The sequence below is a fragment of the Phocoena sinus genome, chromosome 1 (genome assembly GCF_008692025.1).
Source record: "Phocoena sinus isolate mPhoSin1 chromosome 1, mPhoSin1.pri, whole genome shotgun sequence".
Lineage (NCBI taxonomy): Eukaryota > Metazoa > Chordata > Mammalia > Artiodactyla > Phocoenidae > Phocoena > Phocoena sinus.
In genome coordinates this window covers 109804325-109822357 of record NC_045763.1, presented here as the reverse complement: position 1 = coordinate 109822357, position 18033 = coordinate 109804325, and the positions used below count along the sequence as shown (strand labels likewise).

The following is an 18033-nucleotide window of genomic DNA, read 5'->3' as shown; positions in this document are numbered from 1 at the left end:
GCTTATCAACAAACTTTTATTGAATGCCTACTTTGTGTCATGCTGCTGACTCTTGGACTACCAAAAAACAGTAAGTAGCCATAAAAAATAAATAGTAAAACAAGGTAGCATATATTGAATGCAAAATAAATTATATAGGCAACATAATATAGTGTAAAGCAAGGATTAGAAGTCAGGAGATCTGGATTCTATGCAAATTCTGATACTGAGGCATATGACCTTGAACAAGTCACTTAAACCAGTAGTCTACAAAGTACTGCCTACCGGTCAAATCCAGCTCCACTCTTGCTTTTGTAAATAAAACTTTATTGGAACACAGCTGTGCTGTTTGTTTATACATTAGGTATAGCTGCTTTGGGCTACAATGGCAGAGTTGGGTAGTTGCAGCAGAGATGTATGGCCCACAAAGCATATATCTATTTGGCTCTTGCTAAGCCCTGACTTAAACGCTCAGTCTATTTCCTCATTTGTAAAATGGAACTAATATCTGCTGTCAGTCACACAAAATTTGTCATGGGAATCAAATGGGATAAAATATAAAAATACTTTGAAAGATAAGAAGAGGAAAAGTAGCATTTTTGAGAACCTACAATATACCAAACCTTGTACTAAGCAGTTTATGTACCTGACTTCATTTGAAGGAGTAAAGGGCCAAAGACTAAGCATATATATCTTTTTTTTTTTTTTGCGTACACGGGCCTCTCACTGTTGTGGCCTCACCCGTTGCGGAGCACAGGCTCCGGACGCGCAGGCTCAGCGACCATGGCTCACGGGTCCAGCCGCTCCGCGGCATGTGGGATCTTCCCGGACCGGGGCACGAACCCGTGTCCCCTTCATCGGCAGGCGGACTCCCAACCACTGCGCCACCAGGGAAGCCCCAAAGCATATATATCTTTAATGGAGAGAATAATTGGGAGAAGGACTTGAGTTAGTCATGGAAAGAAGTGTAGGGCTTAGTTAACAGAAGCAGGAAAGGCTGGGCAAGGTGAATGGCATGAACAGGAGTTTAGAGGCAAAAAGGCTTACAGTGTTCAGGGCAAACAACAAAAACAACAAAAACCTGGAACAGAGGGATCATACAGGGGAGCAGAGGGAGAAACAGAGACCTTGACTAAAGGCTCTAGACTTTCTTCTCAAAATACCAGGGAGCCATTGAATAGGTAATGACATGCAAAGCATTGTTCCAGGAAGATTAATCTTGTTATCAGTGAGAAGGGTTTAGAGGTAAGAGAGGCTATTGCTATAGTTAAGGTTTAGACCAGAGAGGTGGCAATGGAATGGATAGGAAGAAACAGATTTCAAGAGACATTTCAAATACAGAATAAAAGGGATTTGGTGATTAAATACACCACGTTTTAAGCCTAGTTATATAGAAAAATGATGGTACCGGGGCTTCACTGGTGGTCCAGTGGGTAAGACTCTGTGCTCCCAATGCAGGGGGCCCAGATTCAATTCCTGGTTGGGGAACTAGATCCCGCATGCCACAACTAAGAGTTCGCATGCCGCAATTAAGAGTCCACATGCCACAGCTAAAGAGCCCGCATGCGGCAATGAAGATCCCGTGTGCCACAACTAAGACCTGACGCGGCCTCAATAAATAAGTAATAAATAAATATTTTAAAGAATTAAAAGAAAAATGATGGTACCATCATTAACAGAAGAAAAAGAGGTTGTAAAAAGGCAGAATGGGACATCTCTAAAAGAAGGATAATAGTTTGATTGGTGAGCACTAGAAAAGGTACCAGACTGGAAAATGAGTTCCGTATGACACATTGTGTTGTCTTACACAAGCTACCTAAGTTTTCTCATCTATAAAATGAAGGGGTTGAATTAGATACAGATGGTGCCCTCTTGGCTCTAAAATGCTGAAATTTTCAATGTTTTAAGTGTTAGTAATATGTAAATGGAACTGTCCAGCAGAAATGTAGACATTCAGTATGTCATCTCAGGAAAGACTGGGACTGAAGATGAAGCTTCAGAAGTCTTCTAAGTTGAGGCAATAATTAGAACCATGAAAGGAGAGGAAACCTTGAAGTGAAGGAATGTAGTTAGAGAAAAGAGCCAAGGGCTGAGCCTAAGGGAACATGCATACTCTGGAGTGGGCAGAAGTGAGGCTATTAAGAGATATAGAAGTTGTTGCCAGATAGGTAAGAGGAGAATTAGGATAGCGTGCTGACATGGGATCCAAGGGAGGAGAGTTTCAGTAGGCATTACCAAGAGTGTCAAATGATACTGAGAGCATGGGGTACCTAGGCTTTGTAAAAGCCCCTGGATCTAGCTATTGACTGGATGGAAGCTACATTATAATACTCTAATTCTGTAAGATCTTCTTAGTGACTTAAGAAGGTGCAGTAGAGTGATAGCAGTGGATGCTAGGTTGCAAGAATGTAAGGACTGAGTGGTGGAAAGGAGTCAGAAAGAGTATGATTAGACTACTCTTCCTTTTTGGGGGGGGTTGTTTGTTCATTTTTGTTTTTTAATTTTTTGGCTGCACTGCACGGCATGGGGGATCTTAGTTCCCCGACCAGGTATCAAACCCATGCCCACTACAGTGGAAGCACACAGTCATAACCACTGACTGCCAGGGAAGTCCCTACTCTGTCAAGAATTATAGAGAAAAGATGAGAAAGAGGGCAATTGGGCTCAAGAGATATTTTCTTTTTTTAAAAATTATTTTAAAATTTATTTATTTACTTACTTATTTTTGGCTACGTTGGGTCTTCATTGCTGCACGCAGGCTTTCTCTAGTTGTGGCGAGTGGGGGCTACTCTTCGTTTTGGTGTGCAGGCTTCTCATTGCGGTGGCTTTTCTTATTGCAGAGCACGGGCTCTAGGAGTGTGGGCTTCAGTAGTTGTGGCTCACGGACTCTAGAGCACAGGCTCAGTAGTTGTGGTGCATGGGTTTAGTTGCTCCATGGCATATGGGATCTTCCTGGACCAGGGATCGAACCCATGTCCCCTGTATTGGCAGGGGGATTCTTAACCACTGTGCCACCAGGGAAGTCTCTCGAGAGATATTTTCAAGAAGGGGTACCTAATCATACTTGCGGGAGGAATAATTATTACTTGTAGGAGAAAGAAAGAATAAATAATTCAATAACAAATGGAAGTTACAAGGTAAAGAGGGCGTAAGTGACTCAGCAAAAGTTCCAGAGGTGCAAGGTAATCAAAAGCACAACTGGAGAAGTTTGCCCTAAGGGGAGGGCATGTTGTCTGAAATAAAATGAGACAATAATTCACTGAGAACAGAGGACTTGGGAAACAGGTGAAAGATGTATAACCAGCTATGAGAAATATGCTAAGTAGCCAATGTGCAATAACTAAAATGACTAAGTAGTGTGAAACATTGCCAAGGCTGGGAGATGACATAGTTTTGATGGAAACTGTGACAAATCAGAAAGAGTAATGCATGGAGAAGGGTAGACGTAGGTAAATTCACAGACTTCAGTTTTGCCCTTTGATGACACTGGGTAGCATACATTTAGCAGCTGCAGTTTTTTGAAGAAGGAGGCCCAGCATCTGAGGGGACTTCCCATTCTGACAGTTCTGGGGCACCGCTTCCTCTTCAAAACTGGCAACCACAGCGGCTGTTCTGGGCTTTTGTGTCCCTCCTCTGGCAGCAGTAGATTACATATGCATTTAGCCACAAGCATCAACAGCTCCCAATAAAGCAAAGAGCTGCCCCAGAGCAGTAGAACCTGCTAGTCTGGGCCAGCTGGAAGGTTACAAGAGTGAGAGACACAAACAGAAAGGTACTAGTCTCTGGGCCTGAATGAAAAAACCACCCAACTCTGAACCCTGTAACTGTCCCAAGGGTGTTCCCTAGGAAGATAGCAGCAGAGAGTCCCTTTTCCTCTCCCACAGGACGTATATTGTCCCATCCAGACTTCTAATTTGGTGGAGCTCGGGTTCACAAACATTCCCATCCCCTTTCTTTCCTGCAGCTCAGAGGATGAATATTGGTATTCGAGGCAGAAGGTTTCAATTTCCCCCTGTCAGCAAACTGTTTAGGTATAAAATTTATTTCATCAGAAAGGATTTCTCTTCCCTCAACACAAATTCACACATTAACAGTTTAAAAAGTATATAGAGAGACATATATTTACACAAATTAGAAACTACAGTCTCAAGTCCTGCATTAGGGATTGAGAGGATGGACATCAGGAGCAACAGAAGGGTGGCTTCTCATCTGTTGTAGGTCTCCCATGGTCATCTCTCTGGTCATGGTGGGTAGACCAGGAGGGGATGGGGTACAGCTCCAGTCTGATGGCAGAGTTACTGGCAAATTGTGGCAACAAGGCCCCTCTCCAGATAGTTGCTTAGGATCACCAGGGATGACAGGAGATGCTGTAGTAGTAGATGGAACTGGAGAGGTTGGGGCTGAGTGGGTGAAGGGCTGTACTCCATGCTGGAGGAAAAGGATGACACCGATGCTGGTTCCAGTGCCTAAAGGACCATGGCTAAAGGAGATGGTACCTGGGGAACTGAGAGGGGGATTGCAAATTGGAGTAGTGTGGATCCAAGTGAGGTTCATAGCTGGCCATTCAGTGAGGTGCCAAGGCTGCTTTGGTTTCAATATTAGCTGTCCTAGCTGTGTCTGGTCCATCTTTTCCACAGAAAGTGCAGGAGAGGAAGCAGCTGGATAACTGTGGTGGCCTGGAGAATGCTAGGGAAGGGGAGAAAAGAGAAAAAATTATATGAGAAAGCTTTCAGATTAACTCCACCCGGTTGCTTAAACATTTGCTTTCCTTGGGAACTCTGTAATGCTACCATACCTTGTTTTATGCAATAGATAATTTCCTGTCAGGCCATGATTAAGTAAAAGTTTTAGTAACCGAACTGTACTTTCATTTACTTAACAAATTCTTGTACCACACACTATATAGGCGCTGGCTATTCACACGTATACAAAATAAAACAAACAGTCCCATAGATTCTCACTATTTATAAACTAATTTATTTTAGAACTTCTTTCTGAAAAGTCTATTTTTAACTGGAATCATCATTTCCCAATTTCTGTATTTTAAGTTCTAATTTCCTATGTTGAGTTCCTTAAGAAGTGTAGATTAATATGCAGGCAAGATCCTCCTGCTTATGTTTATGTATTTATTTTTTAATTTTTAAAATAAATTTATTTATTTATTTTTTGGCTGCCTTGGGTCTTCGTTGCTGCGCATGCATGGGCTTTCTCTAGTTGCGGCGAGCGGGGGCTTCTCTTTGTTGTGGTGCACAGGCTACTCATTGTGGTGGCTTCTCTTGTTGCAGAGCACGGGCTCTAGGCGTGCGGGCTTCAGTAGTTGTGGCACTTAGGCTCAGTAAGTAGTTGTGGCACACGGGCTTAGTGGCTCAGCGGCATGTGGGATCTTCCCGGACCAGGGCTTGAACCCGTGCCCCTGCATTGGCAGGCAGATTCTTAACCACTGCACCACCAGGGAAGTCCCCCTCCTGCTTTTTTTTTTAAATTTATTTATTTGTTTATTTTTGGCTGCATTGGGTCTTCGTTGCTGCGTGGGCTTTTTCTAGTTGTGGCGAGCGGGGGCTACTCTTCGTTGCGGCGCATGGGCTTCTCATTGTGGTGGCTTCTCTTGTTGAGGAGCACAGGCTCCAGGCACATGGGCTTCAGTAGTTGTGGCACGTGGGCTCAGTAGTTGTGGCTCGTGGGCTCTAGAGCGCAGGCTCAGTAGCTGTGGCGCACGGGCTTAGTTGCTCCGTGGCATGCGGGATCTTCCCAGACCACAGCTCGAACCCGTGTCCCCTGGGTTAGCAGGCAGGTTCTTAACCACTGTGCCACCCGGGAAGTCCCCTCCTGCTTATTTACAACTCAATTATTCCCACAGCAGTTGAAAACAAGGACTGTCCATTAGCTACAGGAAACATTCCTCTCCCTATCATTTGAGTGCCCCCTACATACTCTATTATTTGAAGGCACAGAAAATAGGTCATTCCACACTAGATCTAAGAATCTTTTCAGGGACTTCCCTGGTGGTGGTGCAGTGGTTAAGATTACACCTTCCAAGGCAGGGGACATGGGGCCGGGAAGATCCCACATGCAGCGAAGCAACTATGCCCGTGCACCACAACTACTGAGTCCGCGTGCCACAACAACTGAAGCCTGTGCGACTAGAGCCCGTGCTCCACAACAAGAGAAGCTACCGCAATGAGAAGCCCGTGCACCACAACGAAGACTGGCATCTGCTCACCGCAACTAGAGAAAGCCCACGTGCAGCAACGAAGACCCAACGCAGCCAAAAAAAAAAAAGAATCTTTGCAATACTCTCCTTATGGGTGCCCCATGGGTGCCTTCACCCCTCCCAGTGATGTACTTCTTGTGACCAGTCCTCAAAACCCATGCTTCCAGAGGGATACAAGGGTACTTGGGAAGGAGTAAAAAGAGGGAGAGGGAAAGGGGTTTAGGGGCAGCAGAAGAGAAAAGATTTGCAGAGAGAAGCTGAGGAATCTTCCTGCATGATTCATTTGGCCAGGTAAAAAGCATTCTGTATCTATGCAGAAAGCAGATAAGCTACAACATGAGGAACAGGGCTAAATTCCATGGAGTTTCTTGAGATGATCCAAACAAAATAGAACCCCCAAACACCTAGAAATCAAGACAATGAAGGAAGTTTAGGCATTCCCTTCCCTGAAAAGAAAACTTGTTGAAAAGTTCCAAAAGAAAATGCAAGAGGGAGCCCAATTCTGCATGTACACTTCATTTCTTTGGTTATTTCCCCACCTTTTCCTCAGGTTTATAAGTTCTCACCTTGGTCAGCTGACTATGCAATGATGACTTCTGGGCAGCTATATGAGGAAACCAAGTCTTTAACATTCCTTCTACCTGTAGCAGGGTTCCTAGATAACGCTCTCTGTGAGGAGAAAAAAAAAAGCCATTAGGTGTGAAAAAAGCAACAGGACAGGACTGGAGATAGCTCCTTTTTTATGAAGTACTGAGGAAAGAGCTCTTTTATGAAGTACTGAGGAAAGAATCAAGGGGACTTACCCCATCTGTGGCTTCTGCAAAACACCTACTATACGCTGGATCCTGTCCATTGCCACGCTCTGCTGGAAACTGCTCAACCCTGGGGTCAGGAAAGAGAAAGATCAAGGCTTGAGATTCAAGAATTTAATCAGGTAAAGGAAAGACAGAAGGGGTTAAAATGGATTCACCTAAAGAAATAGTCACAGGAGAAAAAGCTAATCATCCAGGCCCCAAACAAAGACTTAAGAGAAATACACATTCAAAACATATTTTGAGAGACAGAGAGATGAATGTAGCTCAAATGAATGCAAGTAATCAGATAACTACCTCTCTCAAATCGACCCATCTTCAGTCCATTCAGTAGGTCTGTGAGAGGGGGTATGAATCCTCGGAGCTCTTTACACTGTAGAAAAACAGGATGAAGGGTATGAGAAGACCAAGAACTGCCCACACCAGTACTTATTCTTCCATCTCCCAATCTGAGAGCCAATACTATCCTCATGGGGTCCTTACCAACCAACTGGGTGCTAAGCCACTTGGTCGTATCTCCTTTCCCCAGCTTTCTCTTACCTTCTGAGCAAAGAGCAGGTCTCCTGCTGTGGTACAACCCTGGATGTTTAGACTGGTCTCCAATTCACCACCTCTTGATCTTTTGACCCCAGATCCTGACATAGAAGAAGCCAAGCCCCGCTGTTCCGAATGAGATGCTGTAGGTTGCTTACTGGAAACCTTGGGTCGTTGCCTGCAGCGGATAGGACCAGGGCTGGGCCGAGAACCTCCCCTCTGACCAACAGTGTCTGGCCTGGGGCCATGGGCCCACTTGTCCTCCCTCTCACTATCGGAGGGGAAGCCAGAGTCACTGTTCACTGGGGAGGTGGAAAAAGAGGAATAAAGAGAGTAGGAAGAAACGCTAGATGGAGAATCCATGGGTTCAGAAGCAGGGGCTGGAGAGCAGCTTCCGGAGTACCCAAACATCGGGACCTGCAACTGAAGAGCAAAGCGAGGGAGTTTGAAACCAGAATCTGAGTATTAGGAAATGGACTGGGAGACTAGGGTGTACTGTCTGCGATCATAATATCTCCTCCCTCCCTCCCCAATATTACCTGTCTCAGGGACAATTTAAAAAGTCATCTTCCCCGCCTCCCCTCCTCCATTAAGAACCTGGATTGCCTCTCTGGCCTCCGCAGAGCAGCTCTTAGCCTGACACAGACTCTTTTCCCTCAGTTCAGAGTAAATATAATGATTTGACACCTTTCCCCGGTTCGCCTCTTCTGGTCTCATCCTGACCCCGCAGTGAGCCCCTCTACCTGAGATCACGCCACCGGCAAGCCGGAAATCTGCGGCACCCGAACCCACCTAGGGACCCGGCAGCAACCTCCCTCCTCTTGCCAATCTTTCTGATCAGGATCCCTGCGCCGGACCATCTCCAGTCGCGCCTGACACGTGATGCGATCCCTCTCAATACCAATATCCGCGTTGAGTCCCTAAGCCCACTCCCACCGGGTCTGATCCTCCTGCGCGGATCGCTCCCTGACCTGAGTCTCCTCACCTGTGTCGGTCGGCTCAGCCCAGGCTGTCTCCAGCTCCTACTCCGACTGTCGGGTCAGGGCTACCCACCTCCGCCTCCCTCCCACTGGGTCCCGCCCCTTCCCCCTCCCAGACACGTGCAGCTCCGCACGTGCCTTCCCCCGGCGTACACAGACCTCGCACCCTCATTGGTTGTCTAGCCGGTGGCACGTGACTCTCGTTACTGAAGTTCACATTCCATTTGCTACAGCATACAGGGGCTCGGCCAATAAAGAGGCAGTCAGGTGACGATTGGTTGGAAGGTAAGCATTCCGTGCTCCGCCCCTACATGCGGCTAGCGAGGAGGACCCGGTGATGAGAGAAGGAGGAGGATGGAAAAAGAGTGGAAAAGAAGGGAGGGGAGGAAAAGGGCGGAGCCTGTGGCTTTAAATAGGATGGTGGTGTGCCGGAGCCGCGCAGCTGGAGTGTGCAGACTGGTTGTGTGACCTAAGGAGTGAGCCTTGAGATGTGGGACTCTTGGCTCTTCCTTGGGAACCGACCCCTCTGCCCCCTCTTTCAGCGCCTCCGCTCACGAGTGCAGCACGTGGAAACGATCGACTTGCGTCTGCAACGTGTGTGAGACAATGGATGTGTGCCACTATGTATACTCTCCCCCTCTCGGCGGCCCAGCTCTCGTGACTTCCCGGTCTCTGTTTCACCCTCCCCTCCTCCTCCTTCTCCTACAAGTTGGGTGCCTCCTGCCCTGCTGGGTGAGGAGGGTGGGGATTGCTGCCGAGAACACCGCGTCCTCTCCCCGGCTCCCGCTGGGGCGGCTCCACCAGCCCTTTCCTTATGTAACCCGCCACGCACGTTACCAGCTCAGATGCCAGCCCGCCACGACTCCAGAGGTCAAAGCCCCGCTGGGTTGCTCCTGACTTTTCTACCCGGTTCCCTGGGCCCTGCGCCCTTAGTTCTGTGTTTCTTAGCACAAGAAAAGGAGAGTGGGTAGGTCTCTGATCTCCTAGATTATGTACTTGTCCAGATTCAGTTTCTTCATTTGTCCTCTAGAGAAGATTTGAAGGACGGAGGGTGGCAAGTCCGGAGTTTACTATTCACTGGCCCTTGCAGTGCTTTGTTTTGTTTTGTTTGTTTGTTTTCTTTTGCTGTGCCAGGAGGCTTGCGGGATCTCAGTTCCCCAACGAGGAATTGAATCCGGGTGACCGCAGCGAAAGCCCGGAGTGCTAACCACTAAGCCACCGGGGAACTCCCCCTTGCAGTATTGAGAGCACAGTGGAGAGAAGGGGACAGGACCCAGGGACTGTGGGCTGATTGAAGCTATAACATCGAAGAGGCCGCAAGGGGGCAGCCCAGTTCTTTTTAGGGTCGAAGGATAAAAGGAAAAAAAATTTTTTTCAAGTTTGTCCCTGGGCTTCCCTGGTGACGCAGTGGTTAAGAATCCAACTGCCGATGCAGGGGACACAGTTTCGAGGCCTGGTCGAGGAAGATCCCACGTGCTGCGGAGCAACTAAGCCCATGTGCCACAACTATTGAGCCTGCACTCTAGAGCCCGCAAGCCACAACTACTGAAGCCCACGCGTCTAAAGCCCGTGCACCACAACAAGAGAAGCCACCGCTATAAGCCCGCGCACCGCAACCAAGAATAGCACCCGCTCGCCGCAACTAGAGAAAGCCTGCAGCAACAAAGACCCAAAGCAGCCAAAAATAAATAAATAAATTTATAAAAAGAAAAAAACAGTCTGTCCTCGAATGCCTTAATTACTAACTGAAAAGGTACATAGTTAGGGGCTGGAGGGGGGAGATAAGGGAGGGAGGGTGTGAATTTTAAAAATCTATTCTAAGTAGTTTTTGATATTTTACATATGTTTAACAATGTGCTTATTTTATAAAAAGGGTTCCACTTCAACTTTCTTTCTCCAGATATACTGTCTCAACACCATATATGATAAAGCAAAACAGTAGAATTAGAGGGAATTATAGGCTGTGAATAAACCTGTTGTTTGTGGGTATTTTTCTCCATTCTTCCCAAAATTTCAGGGTTTATTTTTTCACAGCCCTAATAATTCCCTCTAACTCTACTGTCGCCTAACTCCCTTTCTAATCTACCCTTCACACACCTATATCCTGGTGCTCTCTTCAGTGTTGCAGCTTTAGAACTGACCCTCATAAAGGAGTAGAGAGTAACCAGATTACTTCATTTATTTATTTAATCTTCCACTTTCCTCTTCCCAAATCCCCATCCAATGAGTCGTAGCAGCCTTTCCTCTCCTAAAAAAACAAACAAACAAAAAAAAAAAAACGAAGAAAGGGAAAAACAAAAAAACAGGGTCAGGGGACTCAGGAAGCCCCTCCCACCTCTATGGAAACCCCCCAGATTTCTTATTTTGAGCTAGATTTCCTCATGACATCCACTACATGTGTCCCCCTCCCCTCTTTACTCCTTCCTTCTGCTAAACCCCTTCATGCCCATAGTTATTTAGATTACCAACTTAAATTCCTTCCCTATAATACAGGTTTCTCTTCCTTCCCCCTTTCCACCATCTCTCCCCTACATTAGGGAACCACCCCCACTTCTGCCTCTTGACTCTGCCAGGTTGTAGGGCCCCTCCCATTTTGCCCTCTGGCACCTGAAGAGCCTTAAACCAGGCCAGGCTGGAACCAGCTTTGATTCCTCGAGGCAGACTGGAAACCTGGAGAAGTTTCTTCTCCATTCCACCTGCTTCTGCTCTAGGAGGTCCTGAAATCCTCCCAGTTCAGAAAGAGTAATGACTCTTATGACAAAGGCCTTTGCCTCAACATCTCCTAAACCTCCTTAAAGTTAGATAAGATTTTTCTATATGTGATCCCTCTTTAAGCAGCTCAGACAGAATTGACCAGGCTGGAAACACTAGCCAGAGATACTGGTAAAATTGCTTCACAGACTCCCCCAAGGCCAGTGGCTGCACTCTCACCTTCTACATGAAATACATCCCCCCCTGAACGAGGGCCCAGGACAGGAGGAGTGCACCAGGACTCTGCAGACTGGATACAGCATTGTTCAGATCTGGACTCTGCTAAAATACAGACATCCCCTCATAGTAGGCTAGTGTCACCCTTCCTACTGCCCACCTCCCACTCTGGAAGGATAACCATCTCTTTACACCAATCTCTGTCTTCTTTCCTCTGAGCTTAGAGAAAGATCCAGCCCTCCTCCCCATCACTATAAGAAGTCCTTTCCTCTGTGCCTTTCAGCCATTCCTGACCATACCAGGGAGACCTGACTCAATTCAATGAGATTTTTTTTTTTTTCAATGAGATGTTTTTTGTTTTGTTTTTTAAGCTATGTGCATGACACTATACTAGTCACTGTGCTAGGTGCCATAGGGGGGACATAAATATAATTAAGACAGTGGTTCTGTCCTCACAGAGTTTACAATCTAAAGAGAGCCTACTATACACTTTAAAATATTTATCTGTCCTTGTCAAGCATCAGCTTTCCATTTCTACTAATTCTTCCCATCTGTGTTCAACTATATTCAGACTGCACTTTGATCCTGTTGCCCTTTCTAGCTGTTGCTTCTCTTTTTGCATTACCAGATTTCTCAGATGGTTGGTCTATCCTCTCCCTCCACTTCCTCACAATGTATTCCCGCTCTAACACCACAAAATCTAGCTTTTGCTACATCCACTCAATTAAAACTACTTTCTCTGTGATTATCAATCACCTCCTTCTCCTTGGCCTCTTGGTAGCTTTTGATTGACTGTATTAAGCTTTCTCTTCTAGACTTTAAAATACAAATTTGGCTATCTGCCTACCTCTCCAATCAGCTCGTCTCCATTTCCTTTGTTGACTCCTCTTCTACTAACTACCGGCACAGTCATTGGCCTTTTGGTCTTCTGTGTGTACTGGCTCTAATGAGCTCTACTTTTGTGACTGTGACTTGGCACTTAGAACTGTAGCACTGACTTAATTCAGCTACCTTTACGACACCCTCATAGGGCTGTCATTATAAATTCAGCTTGGCCAATACCAAATTTATAACTTCACTCCTAAATCATTCTAATCTCCCACAGTTCCCATTTTGGTCAACCGTTTTCCCAGATATCCATGTTTAAAACTTTTAAGTTATTTTAACTCTCTCCTCATTTATTGCCCATATGAAATTATCACTGGAGCAAGGCATTTTATTCAAAATGTTTCTTATTTTTCTCCTCTCCATTCAAAATGCCACTTCCCTAGTCCAGACCTTTAATGGATTGTTTCTGGAATGATGCAAATCTCATGAGTCTCTCTCCACTCCACTGCATCCTTCATACAACCAGATAAATCATTTTTCAAAAATACCACTTTCATTGTGTGTTTACCACACTGAAGAACTTACTAGGCTCCCTATTGCTTATAAGTCTGAACCTTCCCTGATACTTCAGACTCTGTAATTTGGCCCTATCTTCCCATATGTGAGATTATCAAGCAAATATTTGGAGCACTGTAAATTTTATTTCTTAATTTCCCACTGTTCCTTTCCATATACCCTCTCCTTCAGTCATACTCCATCCACTAAACATACCCTGCTTGTTCTATCCCCCTTGTCTATGCAGCTCTTTCACTCTTGGAATAACTATTCTTCCCCCTAATTGCTTTCATCCTTTCATAACTTCCTGCCAACCAAAAGCTCACCTATTCTTCAAAGTGTATTTCAAGCATAATTACCTCCTAAAAGTCTTCCAGACAACTTCAGCCTGTGCTAGTCTCTCTCCTTCCACAGCCTAAAGCACTTGTTTGTCATATGCTGTCAAATGTATATGCAATTTAACATTGTTACAAATCTTTTCATTTTGTTTTAAATGTTTCATAAGTGTGAACTTGAGTTTTATGAATACTTTGAGGACAATAACAACATCACAGATTTCTTTTTCATCATCAGCAGCAGCAGCAGCTCTAGGCATAGGTTACTTACACATTAAATACTATTTAACTGAAATTTAACTGCACCAAATCTTCCCAGTGTTCTGTATACGGGTTAGTATTAAATCTCAGTGAAAGGAATGATGGCCAAGCTGAGATGAACACCTGCATTGTAATACTAGTTATTTGGCTCCCCCATCCACCAAAGCCTCCCTCTGCTGCACGTCACCAGCTCTGGGATCTATCCAGGGTAAGGGTTGTCTGTCTCCCCCTCCCCCCACCCCCACCTTATCCCCAATCCACTCACTGGTTCCATTGTCACTGGTTTCTCTGTTACAGGCTTCTGATGGTCTGCAGGGTCTGTTTCACGACTAATGGTAGTCTCTACTGCTTCCATTACCTCCTTATCCCACTTGTTCTGCCCTCAGTAGGATTAGGAAACACAGAGTTATCACTGCCTCCATCCAGCATCCTCACAGATTTTCTATTTAGAGTTCTTTTCTCCTTCACCACCTCTTCTCCCCCCTTCCCATCCCCCAAGACTTAAGCTCAGGGATCTTCCCTACTTCATGTTTGCATGGATTATGTACCCATCCCATTCACCATTTTTCCCTTGTCTCAAGGATTTTTCCTCCCTTTCAGTGTCTTAGCAAACCTACTGCATTCTGGCTTCCTCCCCAGCTTTGGTTAACAAATTTGTTTTGGGCTCACTACCTAGTTTCACTTCACCTAACTAATTTTTATTCCTGTTCATCACTTACATTTCAACAATGACCAGTTTCTTTTTAACTGTTACCTATCCTGATCCTCCTAGAGGGTCATGTAGATATCACTCACCAGCCTGTTCTCTGACTCAAACATAGAGTAATCAACAGTGAAGTTTGCACCAAAGTCATCTGGGGAGGAGAAAAAAAATTAGTAGTAACAAAGGTAGCACTAGATCTGGAAATGAGAAGAGGAAGAAACCGTTCAGAATACTTCAATTTGCTCAAGTTGTAAAATTTACTGGTATAATTCTAATGAACTTTTGATGTTGAAATGTTTGTGAATGTGTATGCATTTATATTTTCAATCTGGTGTCTAAAATCATGTACAATTTGAAAAATTTCTAATTTCTAAAGGCTTGAAAATCACTAGTTTGAGACATAACATCATGAGCTTGATAGTCTTTGCTCATAGCCACATTTCTCTCTGACCTAGTTATACCATTGTAAAGGAAACGTCAAAGTGTCAGAACTGAGCATCTCCCAAACCTCTCTCCATCCTGCGAAGGGTCAGAACCTTATACATACTCACCATAGTTGGGGGTGACTGTGTAATAATAGACCACCTGATAATAGTCATCCTCTTCCAGTCCTTCTTCATCCTCATATTCTTGTCCTAGGGGGACAAGGACTAGAGGTCAGGGGGCATCTGGAACTCCTTAGCAATAGAAGGACACCTGACGTTGACCTCAGCTCTATCAGTTTCCTTTCCTTCTGCCTCCACTCTACTATCTCCCTGCCTCTGTACCTCTAAACCTTTCTCAGTCTTCTGGGCTCCATAACTCTGATGAGACCTGTTACACTGTGCCCTTTCAATCTAGGAACTCCCAGAAGAGAAAACGGGTCCCTTCACACACTGTAACCCAAACTAAGCCTTAAAAAGGTAGGAAGCAGAGAGACACCAGAAATTAAGACCTCCAAATCCACTCCTCAGTATGCTCTAGACCTACTGTATTTGTGAGAGATTTTCTCTTATCAGTGTCTCCCACAACTAACACACACACACAGCCTCTTGGACTTGGGCTTTAGTTCCAGTTTCAATGCTAACTAGTAGAATATCTCTGAACAAGCCAGTTAACATCTGCTTTCTTAAAATGAGTCAGCTGGACCAAATTATCCATCTGCATTAGTTTTTCTTCCTTTCCAGGATTAAAAATATGTGGCTTGGAATTGACTGGGTCAGGAATTCTAGGCCTCCTGCTAAATATTTCCCTAAGCTCCTTGAATGCTCTCTCTTAACCCCAAGCAATGACACAGAGTCTGGAGGAAAAGGAAACAATGAGAGCACCTGGCAGACTGGGAACAAAGGAGGGAAGGAGCCAAGCTACTTTTGGGACCTTGTCCCTGAAGGCAGACAGTACTCACTATCCTAAAAGCCACCCCTTCTGTGTCTTTACTAGTACAAAGTTTTTCTCCAACTCGCTGGGAAAGAAGATACCCTGGCTTCCCTCGCTAGTTTCAGACTGCCCCACCTTCAAAGAGTCCACCTCTCTCCACTCTCACTTTAGTCCTTCTCATCTTGTTCAACTCTGTGGTTATGGCGAGCTGAGTTCACTCTTGTTAGGACCTCCCCATGGCTGGGGCTCCATCCCCATCAGCTGTCTCTTCTTTGCTCTCCTTGCCTTTTCCTGGCCCTAATTTCCAGGTTCCCCCTCTGCCCCTGAAATCTAACACAGTTGAGAAAGTGTTATCACTCCTTATTGAACTGCACCTCCCGCCCTCTCCTCATTTTCTTTTCTCCCACCCCATTTATGGTAGAAGACCTGGCTCAAAAGCTCAGGGAGAGACGTGTACTTACCCAGGATGAGTGGCACAGCAAGGATGGCTACAAAGAGGACATCCATTCTGGATTCTGCACTAGTGCCTTGAAAGTAAAAAAGGAAATTACAGCGTTTCCCACCAAACTTACCCCGCCTTCTGCCCTCCTCCAAAGCAGGGAAGGAGCTGCAGCAGTCCTTCTCCCAGGGGGGGAATTCCCCGCCCACTTGCTTACTGACTGGGCCATCAGTTACTGCCAGTGCGGTCCTCAGCCACAGCTGCCCAGATCAAGAGAGGCAAAGTGAACTTTGATGGAAACATGTTCATCGAGACCCTCTGGCTCTAGACTAGATCCATTCAGGCCTCCTGCTGCCACTTCCAGAAAAACAAAACAAACAAACCAACCCACAAAAAACCCCCCCAAAACCCAAACCAAACAACAACAAAAACCCCAGCCTACCAAGGAGTTTCCCCTCTCACCTACTTTCCTTCCTTGTTCCCAGTCCTCACAAAAAGCTCACCCTCCCTCTCACTGTCCCTAACTTACTATCACTATCCAGAGCTGCCCTTCTCTCTGAGGCTTCATCACAATCTCTTTCTTCACAGTCAAAATATTCTTAGGAAGGGATGAGCATTTTTTCTAGACTGAAAATAGTCTCCCTTCTCTGCGTGTCTCAGACTACGAAGTATGGGAACAATATCAACATCATTGTCTGACTCTCCAAGCACCTGCTGGATTGCTTCTGATTTCAAAAAAAAAACAGCTTTCAGTCAAGACTAGTTACTTCCTCTCTGCTAAGTACTGATCTCACCTCACTTCTTTCTCAACTTTCTGCACACAGGATGGGAAAAGGGAGGAAGCAGGTAGTCTCTTTCCCTGCTGTATATGCCACACCCCTTCTCCCACTTTCAGTCACTTGGTATGTTCCCTTCATTCTAGCCTACAGGGGTGGAGTTCATCTTATCCTTCTCTCTGCTTTTATATTTCCCATTTTCATTCAATTCAATTTAGAAACATCAAACATAATGTATGTGCTAGGCACAGTGTGCTAGGCCTAGTCTGATAGGCAATTCAGGGTTCAGAGGCAAGGGAATAAGAAAAGAATGCAGGTATTTTTTTTTTAAGGGAGTTAATAAACATCTATTCAACATCTACTATGAGTAGTCTACGCAAGTCTCTGTGGAACTACCAATGAACGAGATAGGTTTGATTCCCGTTCTTAAGTCAGCAAATGCTGTGGCAACAGCTCAAAGGAGAGATGAGAAGAGTTGTCTTATCCCTCTCTCTTCTGGATTGCTATGCTCAGAAGCAAGACAATAGAGTCTTGAGCACTGGCCAGGATGTTCCCACCCTCTTAACCTTATTGGGGGAGGATTTGCATGGTGACTTCTCACGTACATCTATATAATCTATTCCTTCAGCTCCTTTCCAGAATTTCCTGGAAAAAAATGGAAAACTCTTATGTGGATGTACATCTATACATTGCCATAAATCATTTCCAGGAAGGAAAGTAAGCCTGGTTCTCTCTGAAGAATTTCTATAGTTTTTTTGGGTACTTTGATTACTCTCTCAAGAACAATATTCCAGTTTCCCTCACTTTCCCATCCTGGTACTCTTTTTCCCAAACATCCTCCCTAAGGACTAACCCCACCTGCATCCAAATGAGGATACAATACCCTCTTCTCATACTTTAACTTTCTTTTGCTCTAATATGCATCCTCTGCGCCTTCTCTTCCCCCAGCCTGAGGAAAAGACACCACTGAGGTTCATTTTCAGAAAATAAATGGAGGAAGTATGACATAAAAGGAACTGAGTAACTTGGCGGGCTAGTGGTGGTGGGGTGTCATTTTCCAACTCCATAGCTCGAATTGCTTTTTACAAACAACTCTAACTCCCGATTTTAACTCAAAATCCCCTCTAACCTTCCTAACATTGCTCTCCGGGCTCCTTTTACTTCCCTCTGATTCTCTTGTCATTACGGATGAAGGCTCCATTAGCGATACACTGTATTGCATGCTTCCTATACTAGCCTGTTCAAAGAGCTCCTACTTTTAAGTGTAACCTTCATCTCTTAGGCAGTAGCTCTAGCTCATTTCCTCTCATTCAAGTAAGAACAATACCCGTCCCTA

General features: G+C 45.2%; 1 protein-coding gene across 5 annotated transcripts; it reads right to left on the bottom strand.

Moving 5' to 3' along the window:
• Positions 1 to 4077: 4077 nt before the first annotated feature.
• On the bottom strand, positions 4078 to 16457 carry LOC116742284 (uncharacterized protein C1orf54 homolog). 5 transcript variants are annotated; one of them, XM_032609609.1, is made up of 10 exons: positions 16451 to 16457; positions 15944 to 16009; positions 14678 to 14761; positions 14219 to 14277; positions 13689 to 13799; positions 7543 to 7959; positions 7300 to 7375; positions 6994 to 7072; positions 6757 to 6859; positions 4078 to 4665 (listed from the first exon to the last, which is right to left on the bottom strand). In XM_032609609.1, the coding sequence occupies exons 2-10, from the start codon at positions 15987 to 15989 to the stop codon at positions 4138 to 4140; spliced, it is 1503 nt and encodes a 500-aa protein (XP_032465500.1). In that variant the 5' UTR covers positions 15990 to 16009; positions 16451 to 16457; the 3' UTR covers positions 4078 to 4137. The 5 variants fall into 5 exon arrangements, with proteins under 5 accessions (XP_032465500.1, XP_032465511.1, XP_032465520.1 ...); XM_032609620.1 differs by lacking the exons at positions 13689 to 13799; positions 14219 to 14277; positions 14678 to 14761; positions 15944 to 16009; positions 16451 to 16457 and adding an exon at positions 8329 to 8576; XM_032609629.1 differs by lacking the exons at positions 13689 to 13799; positions 14219 to 14277; positions 14678 to 14761; positions 15944 to 16009; positions 16451 to 16457 and adding an exon at positions 8522 to 8562.
• Between the last annotated feature and the right edge of the window lie 1576 nt (positions 16458 to 18033).